This window comes from Thalassophryne amazonica, chromosome 20 (genome assembly GCF_902500255.1).
Source record: "Thalassophryne amazonica chromosome 20, fThaAma1.1, whole genome shotgun sequence".
Taxonomy (NCBI): domain Eukaryota; kingdom Metazoa; phylum Chordata; class Actinopteri; order Batrachoidiformes; family Batrachoididae; genus Thalassophryne; species Thalassophryne amazonica.
Window position 1 is genome coordinate 50,638,908 of NC_047122.1, and position 25,030 is coordinate 50,663,937.

General features: G+C 39.4%; 1 protein-coding gene across 1 annotated transcript in view; it reads left to right on the forward strand.

Moving 5' to 3' along the window:
• snx13 (sorting nexin 13) overlaps nt 1-25,030 on the forward strand; it is a 67,121-nt gene that overhangs the window by 2,416 nt on the left and 39,675 nt on the right. The window contains 11 exon segments of the mRNA XM_034160705.1: nt 13,650-13,762; nt 13,848-13,950; nt 14,415-14,504; nt 15,629-15,750; nt 15,898-16,016; nt 16,148-16,252; nt 16,417-16,505; nt 17,467-17,550; nt 17,659-17,797; nt 18,072-18,160; nt 18,413-18,512. Of these exon segments, the coding sequence (XP_034016596.1) occupies nt 13,650-13,762; nt 13,848-13,950; nt 14,415-14,504; nt 15,629-15,750; nt 15,898-16,016; nt 16,148-16,252; nt 16,417-16,505; nt 17,467-17,550; nt 17,659-17,797; nt 18,072-18,160; nt 18,413-18,512 (1,153 nt within the window).

The following is a 25,030-nucleotide window of genomic DNA, read 5'->3' on the forward strand; positions in this document are numbered from 1 at the left end:
TCGGGATGGAATGGGAAGTAACAGTGCTCTGTGGAATAGCCCCATAAGCAGAGAATAAATGACTGTAAAATATTAACAAACAAAGAAACAAATACTTTAAGTGAAAGGAGTCAGTAATTCCGATTCATAAATTTTCGCAGTGAGCCTTGAGCCTCTTTTCTACAGGCGGGCATCTCTGGATAAAGCAGTGACATCTTGCAATAAACAATGGTCAGTCCTGCCCTACTTGTCTGAGTTGCATGTGACTCAAACAAACCTCTGTTTCCCTCCAACAAATTAAGTAAGGGTTTGACTGTGTGCTATTTTACATAGGTGCTAAAATAAACAATAAAATAAACAATTTGCTTCGGGATTAATAAATTTCTTCTTATTCTTAAATACACAGCTAAAATACTTGAGTTTGACAAAAGCTTTCTATAAAATGTTGCAGTGTTTGTCTGCACTAGTTTTCAGTCTGTGGTGAATCATGTATGTGCATGAGGTTGTCTTGTGATCAGATTTGTTACATTCTTTTTAATTAATCCTCTCTTTGTTATGGATATCTGCAAAGTTGCTAGAGACTGGCTGACACTTGCTATGTCAGCCTTTTCTTTCAAAGTCCAGCAACAAATTCCCAGTACAGTTGAGATCTGGACCATGACTGGGCCACTCCAGGGCATAAATGTTGTAGTGTTCTCTTTCTGAAAAACAAACCTCATAAACCACAGATTTCTTGCAGCAGAGGATTCTCTGGGATTTTGCTCCATTTATTTTGTCCTAACAAACCTCTGATGCCCTGTAGCAAAAAAAAAGTGTCCCCACGGCATGTTGCCAACACACCACCATGCTTCATGGTCAAGCTCAAGTTGGTGTGTAATGTTTGGCTTACATCAAGTGCAGTGTTTAGCCTGATAGACAGATTCACATTTATGTTTGTTAGACAACTGAGTGTTCTTTCATCTGATTTAAGTGACTCATGCTCTCTGACAAGCTTGAGCCAAGAACTCCTGGGACGTTCTTTATTTATTTTTTAAATGTTTTTCTTTTTGCCCACCCCACATTCCTGAATAATGAATGCTCACAATATTTATATATATATTGTTATTTTAACAATGATACATTTTCTATTTACAGGTTCATTCATGTGCTGTACAGTTATCAGCTGAATAAGAATGAATTAAACCAAATATATGTCCATCCATATGGAGTTATCATATTATATTGAGTGGACAAGAATTGGAAACCTTTTTTCTCACATACCCGATGTGTATTGTAACTATCAAAATGTACCGCCTTGTTTACATTTTGTCCCCATGTTTGTTGCTGCTGTTAAATGTAACATTAAACCCCTGCCAGTGATTCATATTTCAACGTGGACACATTAAAAAAAAGCTTACTTCCACTGGCAGCAGGAGAAAATGGGACAAAGATAATGACAAAAGTTGAAATTTTATAGGAATTAGTTTAAGACTTAATGGATGGGATGTTTACCGAATAGCAACGCTGCCTACATTGATTTTAAAACTGTGCAGAGATGTTTTATGAGATGCCGTCATTTGCGCAAAATCAAACAAACTTAAAATGAATAAAATATTGATAAAATCATTGTTACATTATTCTAGTAATAAAATAATACTTTAATCAAAATAATGATAGATTAATCAATTAAAATAATCATTAGGTGCAGCTAGCGATGGGTATTGATAAGATTTTATCAATATCGCTGCCTTTATCAATTCTGCTTATCGATCCAATTCCTTATCGATTCCCTTATTGATACCTCTTGTGAATTTCCTGTGTACTACAAGTAGGCTTTACAGGTTTTCTATGTCAACATTTTAAATTGGTCACTGGATCCTTGATCTCTGGACATAAATAAAAAATAAATAAAATCTGTAGTTTTTGTCAAAAGCATTTAATTTCAGACATTTTGGCATGAATGTCTCTCCATACCTCTGAGGTGAGCTCAGCCAGCTGCTGCACGTTAGCGCAGGATGTCTCATTTTGGGAGGAAAAAACGTTTTGACCGATTGCAGTTTGTTTGTATTACATTTAGAAAGAGGTGTCATTTGATTTAAACAGTGTTTTGCTTTGAAGTTATTAATTCCGACTGGATTCTATCGTTCTAACTTGACTTAGCAGAGAGCCGCACAGCATTTGGAGCTGTGTGAACAGAACGGAGGACGATTCTGGTTCATTTCTCACAACAAGACAGGAGTCCCAGTTAGTGACTTTAATCCACACAAAAGTGACTCACGATTGACATATTCAAGGATAAAAGTGATGAAAAACACAAAAAGCTGAAACCTAAAATTACCCCCCACCACCACCCGCATGAAAATTTTTGAATTCTAGAAGCTCTGAAATACAATCTGTGACTATTCTAGACAATAAACTGCCGTGAGTGCAGCATCCATTTTGGTGAGAAAAAAGCCAACTTTCCTTATTCAAATTAATTCCAGTAGTATTCTGCTCTTACTAGGATGCAGCAGTTTTCTAGCTTGGCAGATAGTTGGAGGACATCACTGAAGAAATTAACAAATTGTAAATATAATTTGACCGAAACAAATTGCCATTATATCGTATACGATGGCTAAGACCAAGCTTTATTAAATTATAAATAACTTTTTAATGATATGAGATAGAAACTTACTTTTTTTTTGTATTTATTTATTTATTTATTTTTTTGCTGAAAAGTTAACTCCACGGACTTTCCTGCCAGCCATCGGCCATCTTTGTACTCCGCATAGAAGCTGTGTGATGACATGTGCAATGTGAGTGTCCAATCGGAATTGGTTCACCGTCACATGGTTTTCCAAAATCCAATCGTAGGGCAGCTTTACCTCATGTGAAAAGCCAAAGATCATTTTCAGGAGTGATATGTTACTGGTTGGCCTGTTTGAATAGCTCCAATGAGTACATACTATTAGTACATACTCAGTGCACCCTGCGCCATTACGCACAGCGATCAGTGAAAGCAGGAGCAAACGGAGAGCCTCTGATGACAATCTCACGTGCTCAAACAATGAGTGTGTAACTATCAGGATTGCTCCACTAGTTTGCATGTGAATGTTACTGTATAACTCAGTTGCTTTCTCTGCATAAAGCACTGTTTACCATATCAATGGACAACAAAACGCATAGACCATTTTGTATATATTGTTCAAAATGTGCATTTGTGTTTGTTTGAACCTTTTTGTTGTACAGACTTTCACACAAGACCTCAAATTACCTTTATAAAGTGTCAAAACAGTTGTTTATTATAGTTTGCTGTGTGTTTTGAATAAATGTGTGTGGAAAATTATTTTTCGCTTTATTTTTTCCTTGCCTATTTTTGATTGTAAAACTTTATTACACTTATAAAACACAACAAAAACATCTATTCTGAAAGCACAGGTTGTCCTGAAAAAAAGAGACATAAAACTTGATTGTGGGATGCAGGGAGAGCTGTTAACAGCAATAATAAACATTTATGCCAGGCGAGTGAACTGTCCAAAAAATGCCCTCGGACCCCAGAGGGTTAAACTTAAATAAAACAGGGATGAAGTGGAGGTGTAAGAGTCACTAGGTGTTCACAGGAAACAGTTATTTATTTCTGTATTTATTTATTTATGTTCATTGTTAGTTGGTTTTATCTTTTCTGTTGTTTTGTTTTATCGGGTCCTTTTTGTGTCTTTCTCTAAAATTATATTGTAGCATTATTAGTTATTATTACTGTTATTGTTGTTGTTGCTATTATTATTAATATATAAATAAAAATAAATTAAAAATATTACAATTTGTAATACATTTGACTCTTTTATGACAACAAACGCTGAGCCATTAATTATTATACAGAAAACAAATGTACACAAACGTTCTGAGATGCGATCAGCTTAAAGCTAACTTTAACATTGAAAACGCTATAGATATGCTAACCCATTAGCATCGGCCCCTGTTTTTAAGTTAGAAAATACATCTATCAGCTGTTTCAGAAGACCATAACAGGTCAGTTTAACATAAAAAGGTAAATATTACTCACAGACATATGCTCTTTGGGGTTTTAGTGGGGAGAAATTAAGATAAAGCCAAATAAAACAAAGAACCAACAAAGTAGCAGATCGAAGCAATGCTTCATTGATTCAAGGTTCAAAGCAAAGCCGCACTGCAGAAATGTTTGATTACAGACCCGCTGCAGGGTCTGTAATCAATGTAGAGAAATTATCATTTTCCTGACAAACACCTACAAAAAAACAATGACCACTCTGAAGGACCAATAAGGGGATCGTTAAGCAAAAAGACTATTGATGTCGATGGATCGAATCATTTCTTAACGATGCCCAAAAAGAACCGGTTCCCGATAACCATCTCTAGGTGCCGCCCTTGTTAAAGGTGAGTGCAGCCCATTAGTCTTGATTTCTAATCGTTCTATAACCCCTTCTAAGCCTGTATATCCCATCAATGGGAAATTTCACTTTTTATTTGGGAGATACTGACAAGCCAAAATGAGGCAGGTGGTACGGGGTTAATGTGACCAGCATTGTTTGAAAAGGGGAAAAAAAGACTCCATTAAAGGTGGTAAAGATACTTTACCTTTTTAATTATTTTATATTAACTCGTAGAGATCTAGTTTAATGAAAACATTTTTCTTTTTTGTGAAGAAATGCAATTTTATATTAATGTGATTCAGTTCTCTGAAAAATGTAAAACATGGGTCATTCTTAGGTGTGAAATGTGGACACTTTTTAACAGACACTGTGTTTGCCGTCTTGTGCTGTTGTGGCTATGCCTTATGTTAATTTCTTGCTTTGTTGTAGCTAAAGGCTGATTAGTTATGAATTGCACAGCACAGGTTTTGAAGAACATAGATTTACTGATACTACTGATAGTGTCTTGTTTATCTGTAATTCCTGTCTTGTAGTGTGACTTGTGCTTTAAAGCTGTTGTGGTTGCACTTGATATGGTGGTCCTGCTGGATTCGGCCAACCAACCAGTTGGCCTTGCTGCTTTCCTCCATTTATCAATCATTAATTACAGCTCTCCCGCAGGAGAGCTTTAGATGGACTGAGTTAACCTCTTGCCCATTGGCCACACTGATCAGGATTGCAGCTGAACACTTACAGACATGTGCATGTGTAACAGAAATAGAAACATTAAATGACCGTCAGGATTACTCACACGTGTCTCTCTGGTTTTGCACATTAGTGTGTGTGTGTGTGTGCGTGCGTATTTGTTTACATGTCACGCTAGGAAAATGGCAAATGCTAATCTCTAGTACATTGATAAGCGACTGTGTGCATGCACAAAAGTACCCGGGGAAGGTCAAGGACAAAAAGAAGGTGTCTTTTTTAATCAGTTGTGTTTTTAAAGTTTCTAAATAAAGTTTACGTTGCCACCATTCAGTGAATGCACAGAGATAAGATCAACCTTGACATTGTGTTTATGGGATTTGGTTGTAATGTATTGAAGAAGCTTACATGTTTTCGGTTACTGTGAAGTGAAATCATATTTTTAAACTTTTTTTGATCAAGTACAATAACAGTTGGTGGGGGAGCGTCTCTCTCTTGTTGTGACAAGAGCTAAAAGTGGTGTGCTTTTGACTCGAGGATCCTGTGTTCAAATCCCTGTCAGACAAGAAAATGACTAGAGTCCGACCTAGATGGATGGGGGGTATGATACCGATATTAGAGAGTAACACACTTTTGATACAATTATAATTATATCTGCCGAATGTATACATACAAAAAATGGCAATGTTTCACATCATTTCATTAACAAACCTGTCTGACAAAGAAATGCAGTTGATTCTTGATGTTTTAAGAGCCGAATTCTGTACCTTTGAAATGGGTGGTGACATATCATGTTTCAGTAGGCCACTGAAGTTTTTTTTAGGGGAAGAAGTATTGTCCAAACGGACAAAAATTAAGTTTTTTTTTTTTGTTGTTTGTTTTTTTTTTTATCCAAAAATCCCTTCAGGTGGAAAATTATGGCCCTTTTTAGGGTAGGGGTTAAAGGGGCCAAAGCAGTGACAGTCAAAATGTGGATTTTGACCTTTGAATATCTTTGTGCGTCTTCAGTAAGCCTCATTGATCTTATGGTATATGAATGTATGGATGGAGTTCTCCTATTTAGCGTTATATTTTTCAAGGCTAACTGAGGGTGCCGTCTATAGGTGGCACTTCAAGTCACAACTTTTGGCATTTTGGGCTACATTTGGGACTCTCCCAGGGCCTGTGCCCTGAATAAGCCTTGCTCATTTATGCATATTTGGATACACTGGGACAAATTCTTTCCAAATATCCATAAATAGCGGTGGCTTAGTTAGGGCGTTTTTGCATAGGTGGCGCTCTTTATGTTAAGAACGCGATATTTGGTGATTTTCATTTGGCAATATCCCTATGGATTTCAGTGAAAATTATTTTATTATGTTCCTCTAAATCTCTGCTATTCAGGATAAAGATATCAAGAAGGCGTTTTTGCCTCATTAACCCACAACGAGGGTTAATGAGGCAAAAACACCTTCTGCTGAGCCCATTCCCTACCTCCTGCAGATGGCAGGGAATAAAAGAAGCAGCGCAACTTTCTGGAATGTTGGCGACAACAAACGTGCATGTAAAGGGCGATATATATCGAGACCAGCAGAATGTCGATATGTTGATTATCCTGACATGCCTAGGCATAGTGATGAATTGTCCCTGTAAAATGCCCACTCTGATTAAAAATGAATTCCAGCTTGTTGCTTTGTATCTCTCTTATAGCTAATGTGACCAAGGGATGATGGGAGTCCCAACCATGCTTGACCTCATTGTAAACAATGCCGTTAGAGCGCTGTCTGTTGGATACGCTGTGTATTGATAGTATTTCCAGCAGCCATGGCTCCCTTGTCTTTCACTTGAGGTCACCACAGAAGATCAAAGGAGGATTTGACGCAGGTTTTATGCGAGATGCCCTTCCTGACGCAACTCCACAATTACATGGAGAAATGTGGCAGGGGTGGGGTTTGAACCAGGAACCTTCCACACTGAGACCAAGCGCACTAACCACTTGGCCACCACAGCAAATAATGCTGTCTATTATCTCTTCAAATTCCTTGTCCTTCATTTTTTTTTTTCCCAGTCAGTTGAATAAATTGCTTGTCTTATATCAATCACATAATACTTGAGTCACTTCAGTATTCGAAAATGCAGATTCATGATGATACAGTCATTGTGCTGATCAATCACTGTTGAAGGATGATTGTGAGGAAGAACTGCAGAAGAAATGGTTTTGAATAAATGATGACTTGCCTTGAAAGTGCTGTTTATAGAGAAGACACAGCTTATCTCATTTTCCAGTAAACAACATACCAACTTGCTGAACAAATAGGAAAGTACTGGGAATTAATACATTTGAGGGGGATGAAACCCCCTCAACTTTATCTTGGTCCACTTTGTCCTGCCTGTAGAGTTTGCCTAAATGTTAATATGTGTGTGTTCTTGGTGTGCTTGGGTATTAATCACTGGGGACAGATGGTTCATGTTTAAAACCCTGTGTAAGCTGTAGTGACTCAGTGTCAGTTATCTCTAGCCTCCATTGCCCAACTGGCCAGTTGATAGCCTCCACATTCTTGGCTGCTCACTTGGCACCATTGACGTCAGAATAGACTTTCATTACTCAACTGAACTGCATGCAGATCCTTTTCCGTCAGTGGATTTTAAATAAAATGGGCTGTATATACACTAGTTTTTCCCCAGATAGGAAATTCTGCACCCAGCCTAAAAAGTCTCAGTTGCAAATAATGTCATGATATATAATATTTTCTTAAATCACATTATGGCCCAGTCACACGGCACTTAATGAAGGGCAATGAAGCCTTGATGAAACAAGAAATCTGGACTTTCGTTGGCATTGTTTAACCTTTGCGCTGCTTCGTTCCTGCAGCAGGATTTTTAAACTGTTGAAAAATTTTAACGAAGGGGAACGAAAACCTCAGTTCATCCGTGTTTTGTTTTACTGTAGTTCTTGCTGTTTTTAATCGTTTGTTTAGTTTTTGTAATGTTATTGTTTAGTTTGACTTCGTTCAACCGGCTGAATGTTTTCACACAGTGCAGAAGCCGGTTTGTGAGCACTGAGGCTGCTGCTGTGTTCATGTATCGTTGGAATTTACAGGGCAAACTCAGCCTGTTTGCTTGGATTTTCTTTTATCTGGGTGGGGGGTCAGCTTAAATGGGCTCAGGCACCTTATATAGGCAAGAATTAATCTTTTGTGTGGATACAATTACTTATTTTGCCACAAGCAACTGCTGAATTTGAAACAACAAAAACGTTGTGTAATTTCCGACGGTACTTGAATGCAGCATTAGCGGCAGCAGCAGCTGCTGCGTGCGCTTATTATTTTTTATTAAATATAACAATATGAGTGTAGGAATGACAAACCAGCACTTATGTACATGTGGCAACAGGTAGATGATTCAGATGACGATATAAAGAGCTATTCTGGAAGACAGAATTCACGTTGTGGATCAGCTGCAGCTGCTGTAATAACCGCACATGTGAGTCAATGTGCAGCATTCACACAGACTTATCAGTTTACTGCTCTGATATATTCAACCATCTTTACACTTATATTTATTCCCTGTTTTGACAGTTTTTTGTTATAAATCAATATATATGGCTTAGAACATAATACAGTGATACAGCAGTGACCACGGAACACCAGAGGTTTTTTTTTTTTTTTTTTAATTGGAGCAAGACGGAGCGCGCAGCATGTCGACAGACAGTGTGGATTCTGATGATGAAGATGATCCCTCTTTTGTTCTGGACGAGGAACCAGAGCAGGTGGCTCCACCAACGTGCGCACAGATCTCCACAGCTTCTGTTTGCAGTTTCTCCAGGACTCAGGCGCTATGAACTCCGTCCCAGTGCCGAGTCCTGGAACTCAGAGATGCAGGCACACACTGCACCAGCTGTGGCTCCAGGCACATTTCATTTAAAGCGTCGAAATCGTAAAGCGTCGTAAAGCTTCAATTTTGTTAAGTTTCTCTTTCATCCCTTTTGCGCTCTTGCTTTACAGGCTGTTCGGTGATAAAGCTCTTTCGTCCACCTTTTCTCAACGAATTGTGACTTTTTTTTACTTTTTCCTTTCGTTCAGGAATTGTCTTGTGCCGTGTGACTGGGCCATTACTTGCTGGAATCGCCTCAGTCATCTCAGTTTGCCTCGGTGCAACTGGCATGCAGTTTGTTTTGCAAAACACGCACATTCTGTCTACACGCACTACAAATAATTAAAATGTTTGTAAAATAATAGTTCCAACTTTAGCTAGAGAATACTGCAACTGTACTGTAGCAGTAGTAGTTGTTCTTGTTTTTTATGTTGTCACCCAATTTTGTACTGTTCTGTCGAAAGGTTTGGTGAGTGGTTACGTCTTTAGCATATGTTGGAATGTTAGGAGGTTTTATTGTTATGATCTTGTTATGTTTGTGTATTTGTCACAGTCGTCGCTTATTAGGAAGTGTCACTGACTACAGCAGGCTGATGATGTGTTGTGAATCTTGCCAACAGCTGAGCAACTGCCTTTTCTGTGCTTTCCCGTAGGTGAAAGGCAAACAGAGTAGATGTGCTACTGTACGTCATGTAGTTCATGTAGGTGTACATGAAATAAATTTCCATGGTTTTGTTTCTTTGTAAACAGTAACAATGTTTTGCTACTGTGTTTTATTGTGGCTTTTTGCAAATTGACAGGTGTTTTTATTTCATGCATTAGATAAACTGTTTTATTTCTATTGCACATAATTCTGGGTAAATGCAATGTGCTTGGCATCATTTTTATTTAAAAATAACTATGTGACAGTACAGAAATTCTTCTGTGAAGAGACACTCCTTACTTACTGTCATAGTAATCTTCACGGGACAGCATTCACATAGTCCTAACCCTGTCAAGGGAAAGAGGTTGAGCCAGTTTGGACACATTCTGAGGCCCGGACACACAGTTTACATACCCTCGAGAAACCTGGTTATTGTAATGTTTTTCACTCGCTCACTCATCTTCATCCGCTTAGGCCAGTTAAGCATCACGGGGGGCTGGAGCCTATCCCAGCAGTCATAGGGCATGAGACGGGGTCTCCCTGGACAGGACACCAGTCTGTCACAGGGTGTCAAGTTTCTACAGCAACTTATTTCTATGTGATAAAACTGATTTTCTTAACATACAAAAAGACAAGAAGCAATTTATTGGCCGTTCTGATATCACCAGCAGTGTAGTAATCACCAGTCTTTTCGACAGCATCGTAAGCACAACTCCTATACTGATATATTGTATATCAGTATGACTGGTGGAGTACAACAGAGGTTTTCATACAAGAACTACATAAATCTAGGCTCCAGTCTCCCATGTAAGTGTTACTGCACTTATATAGCACTTTCATGCTCGCAACCCTTTACAGTGATGCTTCAAGTTGACATTCTTGACAGCCTAATGTCAGGGTGCTGCCTCACAAGGAGCAGTATGAGGATTAGGGCTGTTAGTGATTTTTCCACTCTCATGAGAATTTAAACCAAGGGTCCTCTGGTCACAAGATCAACACTCTACTTGGCCTTGAAAACATTTCATGTCTTTTTAAGAAAATCCTTCTCCACCCCCTGCCTGTGCTACTCCACAATGAACCTCTATGACTTTATTATTTTATTTAATATTATTTAACATTAGTAGTAGTTTGTCCAGTTACGTATGGGCTCTGAAAATGGAGCCACTGCGTGTGCAAATGGAAGTAAATTCCTAAATGGTCAATGTGATATTTTTGTAAATAGCTTGAATTTATGCTGTCTGTATGACCTAGTAGTGACAGTGGTGCAGTATATCATATGTTTGGAGTTTTAATCATTCTGAATAATATGTGACCATATTTTCTGATAATTTGGCCAGTAACATTTGAAATACCTCTGAAGGACACACTTAAGAACCCTACTCCTTTTTTTTTTTTCTGAGAAGGCTTAAGTCATTTGATGTGTGTAACCAGTTGTCTATGTTCTATCACTCTGTTGTCACGGCTGTCCTTGTCTTCGCTGTGGTGTGTTGGGGCAATAGTATCTCTGCCAGAAACTGCAAGAAGCTGGATAAGCTGGTTAAGAGGGCCCAGTCAGTGATCGGGGGATCACTGGACACCGTGGGGACAGCTGCGGAGAGGTGTATGAGGCGGAAGGTGCAGGCAATCCTCAATAACAACAGACACCCTCTGCATGAGACTCTGTCCAGAGGAGTAATAGATCTGAATGCTTCCTGTCCGTTCGGTGTAGGACAGAGCGATTCAGGAGATCCTTCATTCCTGCTGCTATTCGAGCCCACAATGACTATCGCTGATTTAGCTGTGTGTGGGGGAGTTATGTTACCTTTTTTTTTTTTTTTTTTTTTTTTTTTACTACTTTTATATATTTTTTGTCTTTTAAAACCGGATTGCTACTGTTCGACAACTGAATTTCTCCATGAGGGGATTAATAAAGTATCTATCTATCTACTCAAAGTGCCAAGTACAGTTTACAGAACGTCATACTCAGTACCAGCAAATATTTAATATTCAGTATATAATAGAGCTAGTTTTTGTTTTGAATGAGTGGATGTCCTGATTACAGTACTGAATCATTCCAAACAGTTGTCTTATGGATTGAGACAAAGAACCAGACTTTTGTGGAATACGTTTTTTTGGACATGATTTACACGGCATTAATCAGCTTATTACATACTGGAAGTCAGCTGACTACAGCCTGATGCCACATTACAGCCTCCTGTCTGCATCACTGAATCACGTCATTGTTGAAAAATTAGCCACGCACAATGCCCCCCCCCAAACAACAACAACAACAACAAAAAGACTTGGAGACGTAAGTGTTGGCCTTCTAGCTCAGTCTTTCTTTCCAGGATTCGGTCGCTGTGACCTAAACATGTTTAAAATAGGACATGCTGTAATTGTGTGTGTATTATAGCCGCAGTGTGAAGTTGAAAAGCTTGCCGGTGCTGCTCGTTGCTGTATCCACCACCTCCACCAACTGCTTTGGGTCCTGATGAAACAGAACCTTTTTAAAATAATTATTGTTTCAGCTCATTTTGTAGAGGAATGGGTCAAAGAGTTGCTAGTTGGAGACAGGAGCTTTGCTTCCTACACTGACAATGACAGGAAAATGTTACACACGAGTGTACCCACACAGACACACGTGCAGGTTTTATGTCTGTAACAGTACAACACTGCACAATTATGTCTTATTTTTTTATATATATATTTTCCTGTGCCAACATCTGAGGTGTGGAACAGAGTGTTTAAGCTGTATGGATGACGTCATTGAACAGTGATTTGTCTTCTCATCTGTTGATTTATTTATGTTTTCACGCTAAAGTGAGTTTTACTATTTGTGGGGAATTTAAGTAAGGCCTGAGCAAAAACACAAAGATGGCATATAAAAAGCCCAAACAGTGATGTCTTTTCATGGCATAAATTACTGGTGTTTTCATATTTACCCAAAGAGTTTGTATCAGTGGCAGCAGAAACAGTCAGACTCTATAACCTAGTAAGCAAACCTTAGTGAAGTTCTTAAAACAATTGTAAAATTAATTTATGTCTGCTTTATTTTTAAAGAATGAAGTTGCTCTGTCTGTGATCGTATTTTGGGCTTAAAGAACTCGTGAGGAAGAAGAGTAATTTAAAAAGTGCTCTATTAAATTTTCTGCTTTAAACAACAGACCACAGGTGGTCAGGTGATCAAATCCCTATTACTCTCATCACTTTGACCAAATTTTCTCGAGTAAGGCATTGAACCCTGGGTATGATATTAAACTGACCAGCCATAAACTTGCTCCTGACACATTTGACCATTCTTGCTATGTTTTAGTGCAGCATTTCCCAATCCCAGTCCTCAGGGACCTCAAAACTGCAAATTATTTTTCTCTGCCTGCTCAGTCCACAGCTGATTTACTTAGTCATGTGTATGTTGGCTCTTAATTGGCTTTGGTTTACTGAATTAGCTAATTGTCTTTTTTTCAGAGCAGAGAGAGATACAAAATGTGCAGATTAGGTTGGTGAGGCCTGGTGTCGCAGACCGAACGGTCCGTCCCTAAAAATTGGTCCGCCCTGCCTGCACTGCGCATGCATCATTTCGGAGCTCAGCCGCTCGTCTAAGACAGAGTCTCTTCACCCAAAGCAATCAAATGGATCATTAATCATCAGATGACAAGGTAAAACCTCTTAAGTCATTCTAAAGTCAGTTTTAAGCAGAAAGGAGGCCGTTTTAAGGAGAAACGAGGTGATACTCTGACGCTTTGAAATGGCTGACGCACAGTGAACGCATCAGCTGCAGCTTGTGTAGCTGCGGCACTCTGATCGCTTCCTTCGTCTTTTGTGATGAAATAATGCTGAATTCATGTGGAAATGATTGTTGTACAAAAGCTTTAGATATCTGTCGCTGAGATAGATGATGACCGAAGTGCAGTTTTAAACAGAAATGAGGTGATAATCCATGAACTGCGGCTAATGACGCATGCGCAGTGAAAGCAGGGCGGACAGATTTTTAGGGGGACCGTTTGGTCGACGACACCGGGATTAGGAGCCAATGTTCTAGTGTCTTATTCTAACTTTTGGTAAGGAATTTGTGCTTTCATGACTTTGTCCTTTTTGATTATTGCATTTATTCTAAAACTGAGAAGCTTTTGTGTTCGTATTTGTTTCAGGCCAGTCTGTCTGTCTGGGGATGGGGGGGTCTTGGAGTTGTGCTGTTCCTCGTCACCTTTGGACCCTTCGCCATATTCTACCTGGCCTTTTATATCTTCTGCTTCATTGGAGGGTGAACAGAGTATATTCACTTATTGTCTATATATAGCGCCGCTCTCACTCTAATGTTTATGGCTGTTCTCACTTCTGTTTTCCAGGGGATTTGCGGTCACTCTGCTCTATGGAAAAATAAACTCAGAAAAACACCTGGAAAAGTGCGAGCAGTCTTACTTACCACCCACACAGATTGGTATAATGAAGGTAAACGTGCTTGAAAGCACAGGTTTTGACCTACACAAATGGAATTTCTGGTTTCCAGATACTGTTAGGTTCATACTGTATTTGCACTTTGACATATTTTTTAGTTGTTTTAGGTATCACATGAAATTAAATGAGCTGTCAAATAATGAGGCACACAGTTGCTCGTGAAACAGCTAAGGAGCTTGTTGTCCAGTTTTGGTAAAAATAAGAAACTGCATATCAAAAGTGTTGCATTTACAACACTGATCATCCAGTTTGATTGTAATCACCCTCACATTAAAGCTGATTGTCTGCACTATGTGCTCATATTGATTATTCACTTTCAGCTTTAATGTGTTGTGACAAACAAAAATCCACATTATGTCCACATATACTGTATAGACCTAACTGTGTAATACACAGATAAATTTACTTATTTTTGTTTTGTTTTAATTTCAAGTGGCCATTCTGTTTGTGTCTTTCAGGCATTGGATGAAATGAAGCTGGAGATAAAACCTGCAAAGATTGACAGGAGACTTACTGGCTCCAGTTTCATAGACGAGCCATTACAACAGGTATGTGAGTATTGATGGAAGATTCAAGGCATTAGTACCACGGAAACATAAATTGGAAGAATGCAGCTGCTCAGTAAAGGGACTTCATATTTAAGACACTGCATTTTGTATCTTCCCATCATTACTGACTGGCATGTTACTTTATCCTATTGAAAAGGACTTTACAACAAAACAAACCAAATCTTGGCTCAAGTCTCCTTCTGGCAAACTGTAGCTGAAATTTCTCATCGTCCTTTTAAAAGTTGTGCAGTCTCTCCAGTGACATCTGTAGAAGCCTATATAACTCCGAGTTGGCATGTGTGTCTTGGTGGCTTCCCTCACCAGTCTTATTCCAGTCTTATTCTTATTGATTGATGTAAATCAAGTCCAAGGCACATTCTGTGATGAAGCAATGTTCACATATCCGACTCCTGATTGGTCTTCATAAAAAAAAAAACACTTTGGTTGTAAAAGTGACAATTTAGTTGTTTTATACTAAAGGGTGCTCAGATTTATGCATTCCATTATTTTGGCTGTGATGTTTTTATTTAATTTATATCATGACTGAGTTATTTTAAATGTGAGGTCACAAAAACATTTAACATGCATGAAAGCCCGAAAGATATCCAAACTTTTCTGCGCCTAATGTACGTGATGTGGAAACATGGGTCATTTGTAGTCTTAGTATTTTTGCATTTACGCTAAATATATTTCATGAAATATTTTTCTTTTCCACTTTTTAATGTAATAATGGCATCATCATCCAGGTTATGCACGGTCTTTATTTTTAGTTGATGACATGAGAATGGTTGTTTTTAGCAGCAGCTGCACATCAGTGGTGTTACATTGATTCAGTTGTTGGCCTGATTTGCTCTGTTCATTGTTGGTGTATCCTCTTACAGCTGAATGATTTATTAAGTTGAGCTTTCTTCCTAATCATCCCGTCAGTTTGTCTCCTGCTTGTTTGTACTTGCTGACAGATTTCCTTTTCTTACCATTTTTTAAGCTGTATGTTGCAGTGTTTGCTTAATTCCTTTCGCCAAACAGTTCTCTTCTTTTCACCCCCTCATTTTCATCTCACTGTTTTTTTTGTTTTGTTTTGTTTTGTGCTGATTTTATTTGCTCCCTTCTTTCTCTCACTGTAGGTGATCCAGTTTGCTCTGAGAGACTACATCCAGTACTGGTACTACACTCTGAGCGAGGATGAGTCTTTCTTATTGGAGATCCGACAAACACTTCAGAATGCACTCGTGCAGTTTTCCACACGGTACCAGACACGCACCGTCACAATCTGACGAGTCACGTTGCAGCAGCAATCACTCTGTGGTTCCTGCTTAAATAATGAAAGTATTCTGCAAGGCTGCAAAGCTCTGTATGTTTACTTTTTTCTGTGCGTGTGTGTGTGTTTGTCAAGGTCTAAAGAGGTGGACTGGCAGCCTTATTTCACCACTCGCCTGGTGGATGATTTTGCCACCCATTTACGTGTCTTTCGAAAAGCCCAGGATCGCCTCGGTGACAGAGAGGACAAGCAAAGTACGCTTTCATACAAAGACATGTATACAAGGACATGTTCTCTTAAAACAAGCTGTTTCATTGATTGATTGATTCATTTATTTATTGCAATTGGTGCTAATGAGAATGACGGATAACTGTTGTCTGACCAGGAGACATAACAGAAGAGCTGGTGGAGTCTTTCTTTGAGGCCGAGGTGGACATTGAAAAGAGAATTTGTAGAGATGTTGTCTGTACTTCGCATAAAGATGAAGAAGGTACATGTAATTTCACGCGAAGAATTATTTCCACTAATTTGTTTCTGTTGGAAACTCAGTGTGAAACCTCAACACGTGTGTGTGTGTGTGTGTGTGTGTGTGTGTGTGTGTGTGTGTGTGTGTGTGTGTGTGTGTGTGTGTGTGTGTGTGTGTGTGTGTGTTAGGCTTCCTTCGAGATTTGTGTGAGTTGCTTTTGTATTTGTTACTACCTCCTGGAGATTTCCACAACAAGAACATGAGATACTTCTTAAGGGTGAGCACAACCAATCACACTTTGAGTGTATGTTGAATCCTCATGTGATTTAATTGGTCACCACAGTCTCGTTTGAGGGCAGGCCCTAAAGGGGTAAAATATGACGCATATGATGCAATTTTTCTACATCTGGGGACAGCCCTCGTATGTCCCCAGCAGAGACGTGGCACTTTCTCCGAGTTTTTGTGCAAATTACACAGCAAACAAAGTAAAAATACAAAGAAAAAGTGAGGATGCAGTGGAACTTGGACATGTGTTGCAGTTTGTTTATGACCCAGAGCTCAAAGGTGTTGAGGTGGTGGTGCAGGCGAGAGAACGCAGCTACTCTGCTTAGCTATGTAGGCTAACATTTACCGACACGACCGCTCCCATTTGGCTCGTCTTCCCTTCTCCAGTGGGAACCAAAAAAAAAAAACCAGCACTTTTTGCGACTGCTTCGGTGATGGCAGCCGAAAACAAAACAGTACACAATCTTTCCGTTAGAAGTGATGCTGTTTGTGGGGAGAGACTAATCCCCGGGTGGACTGTGGGAGTGTCGGCACAAACTGTTCCGAAGTTGGGAGTTTCAGCGGAAACCATTTTAAACCTGCACGTCTTCAGCTGGCGCATCTGCTAGGTGGCAGCATGTATGCTTTTAAGTTTACTGAGCTTGGCCGATTGGTTTGTGCTGAAATTCCCACACTCCCCCCGGGGATTAGTCTCTCCCATGTTCGTGCCGTCAAATCCCACGATATCACGCAGGCGTTCAAACGAGACTGCACTGCCCTGTTGTGCTGAGACACACAGTTGACGCTCATTCATAGGAGAAATTGAGTGTGTTGTTAATTCACTGTTTAATCACCAGCCACACCTAGAGTGTTGTTTTCAACAACAGGACCGGCTGTGCTACACTAATAACTGACACTACATTTGTTGTTGCAGTTCTTGTATATGTAACTGGAATGCACTATGACATTTTTAGGAGGTACTTGCACGCGGCGTGCTGTTTCCTTTGATCAATCAGCTGAGCGACCCAGATTACATCAACCAGTTTGTCATCTGGATGGTGAGATCCGGCAGAATCTGAATATTTGAAAGCTTAAAATTGGGCCGAAACATTGTTTGGCGCCTGTATGCGTTGGGTATCAACTGTTTTTTGCACGTTTGTGCATAGCTACGTGATTCCAGCTGCAATTATGAAGCCTTCATGAACATCTTGAAGCTGACGGACAAACCTTCAGAGCTGGAAGCTGTGAAGGACAAAGTGCTGGAGGAGCTGCAGTACCTCCGCTCATTGGACACTGCTGGAGATGGTGGGTGCCCACATTTCCTCAATTGTATGCAGAAGGGACGGGCTATCGTGATATGGTGAGACAGTCGCCTGCGGGTTTCCATTCCAAACACGGTGCCAACTGATTTCACTAACTCATGGTCCAAGAAAAAGAAAAGCAGTATGTCATTGTTACCTCTTGCATGCAAACACACACAGTGTGGAAGTAGTGAGCTTAAAGGCTTCATTCTTAGTTTTACGTATGTCTAAACTTAAACTCCATGCCTTACTCACCTCCTGACATGTTTTGTTTCTAGACATCAATGTGATTAAGAACCAGATTAACAGTCTTCTGTTTGTGAAGAAGGTGTGTGAGACAAGGATCCAGAGACTACACTCTGGCAAGGTAATAAAATGCCAGCTGTGGCTTATAGTTTACTAGTCCAAATACAACACGATATTCATGAAATGGTGTTTGATTGTTGCCGGGTCATGTTTGCCAGCGTGATGATCAGGTCCTGTCTCTACAACTATCCGGTGTATTTGCTCGAAGTCAAGTTGCAAATTTTTTGTCCTTTGGACTCCAGCAGATGGGCTGTTTAATCATTCCTGCAGTGTCTCGTGCACTTGACTTATCCTGGTCTCCTGTGTTATGTAGGAGGTGGATGCCTTGAAGCTGGCAGCTAACTTTGGCAAGCTGTGTGTTATTCCACTGGAACACATCCTTGTGCACAACATAGCCCTGCAGTTCTTCATGGGTAATGCTCATCATGCAACCTCACTTCCCCTACAGATCTTTGTCTTTGACATTTCTTCCAATCACATTCATAATCGTATCGTTATTTGAGTACCGTGATTTCCAGACTATAGAGCGCACCAGAATAAAGCTGCACCCACCAATTTTAAAAAGAAAAAAGAAATTGGGCATAAATAGGGCACACTTGTCTATAAGCCGCAGGTTTCCATATTGCAACATGAGGTATTTACACAGAAAGACATTAGATTTTTAACTTACGTACTGTAAATGTTTTGTTTTCTGACGAGCACGTCTCCAGCGCGCTCACGGTGTTGCGTGAGTCTCTGCTCCACACGGAGAACTGAGTAATTTTAACTTTTTTTGTTTCTTTTTCATTGTGGATCATGAGATAATTCCATCGCGTACAGCCAGGATCGCCTGGTGTCTATGGTAATGAGATGTGAATGAGGCGCTGTGACTTTTTTCAACAAAAGACAGAGACCGGGGGGGGGGCTGTAGGGCAAAGTGCCAGAGGGACTTTTCTTCAGCAACAGCAAGGAATTAAATATTTTCAGACGTTGTTTTCTTCAGGACGTGTTGATGAATCCACTAAAACTAACAGCTATACTTTATATTATTGTGTGTGTGAATTTACGCCACATGAGGACCGCAGCTTTCAGCCATTAATGGACAGCATCAATTGATGTATTTTGACTTGTGAGAAAGCCTATAAAAACTCCATAAATTAGCCACCATCATTGTTTTAAGCCCAGTGTTCAAAGCGTGGTGAAAAAGTAGCAGCTTATAGTGCGGAAATTACAGAACTTATTTTCACAATTATACGACCCTTGTCAGAGTGTTTTAAAAGGGCCACCTGCAATGGTGTGTTTTGTAGGTTTCTCTGAACTAATTGTCGGCACATTAAAAGCCACATTACATCACATCTGCTGTGGGAGAATAGGCAGCCCACCTTTATGAGGACATCTGTACTATTTGAAGTAGTATTTACTTTCAACCAACTGACTGAGTATGCGACACCCCAGTTTGCAGGCGGTAAAACTCAAAACATAATCATGGAGTTAGGATGAGTATTGTGGTGAAGTGATCTGTGTCAAGAAAGGGTCATGGTTACTTTAGTAATGAATCAAATATGTTCTTCAACATTGCAAGATGGACTTATTATCTCCATTTTGTAATTTTATTTACTTCTATAAGCCTCACTTTTACAAGATTCTATTAATTGAAGAAATATGTCAACAAAATGGATCATTTTCAGTTGTTTAAGAAACAGAAATCCAAGGAACTCATAGTATACAGACTCTTAACAGTGAAGAATGGTACAGCCCATTGATTGTGACAGGAATCAAGATGATCTGAAGTGTAGAAATCTCCAGAAAATGTTAATAGATAATAGTTTTACATGCTAAGGGGGGGAGAGAGATCACATTACTACGACTAAGGCATGCTTCTTGGAACGCTTTTAAATTGGGCTGTGACTGACTGCTATTTTTCTATTAGTTGACGATCATACAGATTTGTCGATTAAATAATTAATTTTCCTCAAACGGTGGTTTCAGTAAATGAGTTTTGCCAAAGTGCATCATGACTTCTCAGTCTGCATCTGAATGTTTATTATATGTTATGTTATACATTATTAAACGTATTTATATAAATTTATAATAGATTACACTGTTTTAAAGCTGTACTTTACCTTAATCAATCAACCAATCAAACTTTATTACAGACACTATTGGTCCATATAAAAATTATAATATATATATATATATATATATATATATATATATATATATATATATATATATATAAAATTCTGATGTCCGCTAGTTTCAGAGGTGCTGTGGGAAGACTGCCCTGATAATGGTGACCAGCTGTTGAAACATTTAGATTTAATATTAATACATGTGAATAGACCATACTTATTGTGCTGTTCCTAGTGGTCGATTATCCAGAATTGTGTCTGTATGTTTCCTCGTCAAGTGTTCGTTCTGCTGTGGTTTACTGACAAAAGCTTACAGTGTACAAACCACCTTTTTGTTTTGAGCCAATCTGAAATCATCCCATATTTTGATGCCTTTGTTTTTTGGGACTTTTACCACCAACCTCTTTTGCAATCGAGTCTGACTCTGCTGCAGCCACCGCCATTATTTATTTATTTTTAAATTGGAGCTAAGCCGGCCAATGGACCGAAGCCAGAAACGATTCACATCATTCACGGAGGCACATTGTCATGCAGCAGTCGAGTTCAGTGATAACATTTATTTGAATTGAAGGATCTTTGTTGTGTGTCTGTGATCCAGACCTTCATGCAGGTAGCGGGGGCTCAGGCGGAAGCTGTTCTTCTGGCTCACTGTGGAGGGCTACAGGGTGACGGCACGCAGCAACTAGAGGCAATGGAGTGCTGGCAGAAAGACAGCAAGAAGCAGCCCAGCACCACCAAGGGGCTGCTGAAAGCCGCTGCACTTGGGGTGTATGAACAGTATCTCTCTGAAAAGGTAGGCAGGCTATTACATGGCTTTCTTAAATCAGGTATTTTTTAGATTAAAAGCAGCGTTTAAAGACCTTTTTTTCTTGTAACTACATGGATAGAGATGGAAAATAAGAAATGAAATTCTTGTGTCATCAGCATCCCCTAGAGTGCATGTGGGACGAAATGTCATTGATGAAATTAGGGGAGAAGCTGCAGAAAGACGATCCCACACCAGAAATATTTGATGAAATCCAAAGAAAGGTACTAACTCTTTTTAACAGTTTAGATTGTATCAAGGGATTTTTTTTTCCCAGCATGTCAGTACTTGGAGGAAGGTTATTTAATGTATTTGCATCTGTTTTAGTGTGTTTAAATATTTAGACTTTGTCAATTTTTTTTTTTTTTTTTTTTGTCGTAGAACTGTTAAAAAACTGTTTCACTCCTGCTTTACTTCAGGTGTACGACATGATGCTGCGTGATGAACGTTACTACCCGAGCTTCAAGCAGAGTCCTCTGTATGTACGCATGCTAGCAGAATTGGACATGCTAAAAGAGCCCAGCTACAGAGGATCAGATGATGGAGATGGAGGTGTGTGTGTTTGCACTCAAATCAGCTGAGCTCCTTTTTGTTCAAATAAAGTGAACACCTTTACACCAACACAATACCAGGGGTACAGTAGTATGCATGTCTGGGCACTGTGGAGGTTTCCAGTTATTCTTTTAACCACTGTCTAATCACATCAGTTACGTTTTCTTTAAGGGCCTGTTGTGATGGTGACAGCCTAAAGCACATAGTGTAAGTGCATTTGGTTTGTGTCCAACTCCAGCTTATTTACACGTCATAATCTGAGCATAAAGTTTGGCGTAGGGCACAGAGCTGTTGTCTTTAGTCTCTTAATTATGGTCGTGTTTTGGGCACAACATGAATAAAACCAATTTGTCATGGTGTCTAAGAGCGGGACGCACTTCAATCTTGCGCATCACTATTCAGATTCAGATATTGGACTCAATAGGTGACAGAAGCGAGGAAACGCATCTGCACCAGAGTGTCGAAGCACCCAGCAAATAATGTGTGAGATGAGCATCCGTCACAGCTCCCTGAGGTGGAGCACTTGAGCACCTTGTTTCTCCTCCATTTCCCACCAGACACAGGACCCCCCCCCCCCCCCCCCCCCCCCACGCTTGGACATCCTGTGTCCAGCACCATCTTTGCTCTTATCGCTGCACCTGTGAACCTCGGGAGGAAGAGAATTAGCGTGAAAATACTGCACTTTTTTTTTCTTTTTTTTCTATTGCTTTTATGCTTTTCGGTTTTAAGTTTTGTTTGTTTTCAGTTCAGTTTTTAGTTTTAGTGATATGAGGAATCTGGGCGCTAATGTGCATCTATGTGTACAACCAAACGGTGCGTGTATCGTGAACAATTTCAGTTCAGTTTAATCAACTTATAAAGCGCCAAATTACAACAAAAGCCATCTCAAGACGCCTCACATTTAACAGTTCAATATCAAATTTAAAATAAATAAATAAAAATTAAAAAATTCAAATACATAATTAAAAACAGATAAAAATAAAAAACTATTCATAGGAAAGAGAATAAAAATAGGTTTTAAGTCTTGACTTAAAAGTGTCCACGGACTCCAACTGCCTCACGGCGCAGGAACTCACCTGTTGATTGAATATCTCAAAAGTGTGATGTATAATTGGCAGGAAATCTCTCCGCTTAGGTTTAGATCAGGTTTGTGTTGGCTGATGCCGTATTCCCTTTCGCCTCATTTTAAGACTCAGCACACCCATGACCACACAGATGAGCATAAGTACGCTTGCTGTTTAAACAATGTGGTTGCTGGACCCAATAATGACAACGGCTTCAGTTGAAAACGAGTAATGATTTGTGCCAGATGTAAAATGTAAATCTGTTGACCCCGTCTTGTAAAATGTGCACAACCATTAAATTTGTAACTGTCTGCACGTCACTCCACAGAATCCTTCAATGGCTCTCCGACAGGAAGCATAAACCTAGTAAGTCATTTTAGATTCTGATTAAACTTGCTGATGTGGAGACACATCTGGCGGAGAGCCGAGCGTCATTATTTTATTATCTACAATGAATTTGATGTTTTGTATATTATTACTGTTGGCACATTGTGAAATTAAACAAAAACGGTTTTTTTTCCCCCCACCAGTCTTTGGACGACTTGTCCAACTCCTGCCATGATGAATCTATGCACCTACATGCCTTCATTTCTGACACAGGTACGTACACACACACACACACACACACACACACACACACACACAGCATGATGTCCACTCTTTTCTCTTGAAGGCTTGTCAGATGAAAGATGCACAAGTTCAACATGTTTTTCTGTGCTTTTAACTTATTCATTTTGCTTAGCTGTGAATTACATATAGTATAATTGGGTTGGTACTTTGCAATACCTAAGGATTTTTCAGCAGAGGAAATGATTTGCCATGTTTTCCGGAGTGTAAGTCACACCTTTTTTCCCCTGTATTATCAGCTCTTTAATTTGGGATTTTGGGACATTGTTGCAGTGTACTTTTTATTAGTGACATTTATTATTTTATTATTAGAGACTGATGCTTTGATTCCTAAGAAATCCCTACATACAGTACATTCAGAAAGTATTCACAGCACTTCACTTTTTCCACATTTTGTTATGTTACAGCTTTATTCCAAAATGGAGTAACTTAATTTTTTTCCTCAAAATTCCACTCACAACACCCCATAATGATAACATGAAAAGGTTTTTTTTATTATTATTATTATTTTTTATTATTATTTATTTATTGACTTTGCTCAATACATTGCTAATGCACCTTTGGCAGCAATTACAGCTTCAATTCCTCTTGAATATGATGCCACACGCTTGGTGCACCTTTGGGCAGTTTTACCCATTCCTCTTTGCAGCATCTCTCAAGCTCCATCAGGTTGGATGGAGAGCATCTGTGCACAGCCATTCTTCCCCAGATTTGTGCCTTGAGACTATCCTGTCTCAGAGGGCTACAGACAAGTGTACCTTTCCAAATCATGTCCAATCAACTAAATTTACCCCAGGTGGACTCCAGTTCAGTACTTAACACTTCCCATAATCCCCCCTACGCTTCCCGGAATGCACCGCAGTGCCAGCAGAGTTCCGGCGTCTCAGAGTATGTAAACAGTGGCTAGCGAGGATGTGGATGGCATTGATCCAGCGAGTTCACGGGTGATTATGATGATGACACACTCTTCCAAGTTGAGAGGGTTATCTGGAGGAGGTGTTGCACCTGTGATGGACTTCTGCTGTGCTGTCTTGTCCATACTTCATGAGGTTTGTTTACATTGTGCCCTGAACCAAAACTCTGCTGAAACTGACCTCTGGCGCGAGTCATGAACTGCGAGATGGTGCGAGATTAACAACTGCAAAACAGCGAATTAAGCTGTAAAAACATCTCAAGGATAAGCAGTGAAACTATAGTGCCTGAGCTCAATTTTGAGCTTCATGGCAAAGGCTGTGAATAACTATGTACATGTGATTTCTTAGTTTTTTTGTTTTTTTTTAATAAATCTGCAAAATCTAAAAAAAAAAACAAAAAAAAAAAAAACAACTTTTTTCACATTGTTCTTATGGGGTATTGTGTGTAGAATTTTGAGGGAAAAAAACTAATTTCATCCATTTTGAAAGTGAAGCGCTGTGAATACTTTCTGGATACACTGTAAACAGTCATTAATATTATTGTTATTAATATTTAAGTCAGACTGGGGAATGTGTTGCAGGACCTCTCAAACTAGTAAAAAAAAAAAAAAAAAAAAGGCAACTTGTACTCCGGAAATTACAGTGTGTGTGTGGTTTATGCCTTTTGTAAAAACATGCAAGAATTCTATGAGTTTGAGGTTTTTATAAAGATGTCAGACATGCTCAACCCTACCCAGCTCGGTAGACTTGAGTTTCGTTTGTTTTGACTTGCTCGTGATGTGAGAACATTGGGATCATTCATACGAGGATTTGTGACTTTCTGCCTTGAGTTCATGTTGTACAGTGTCATACACCAGT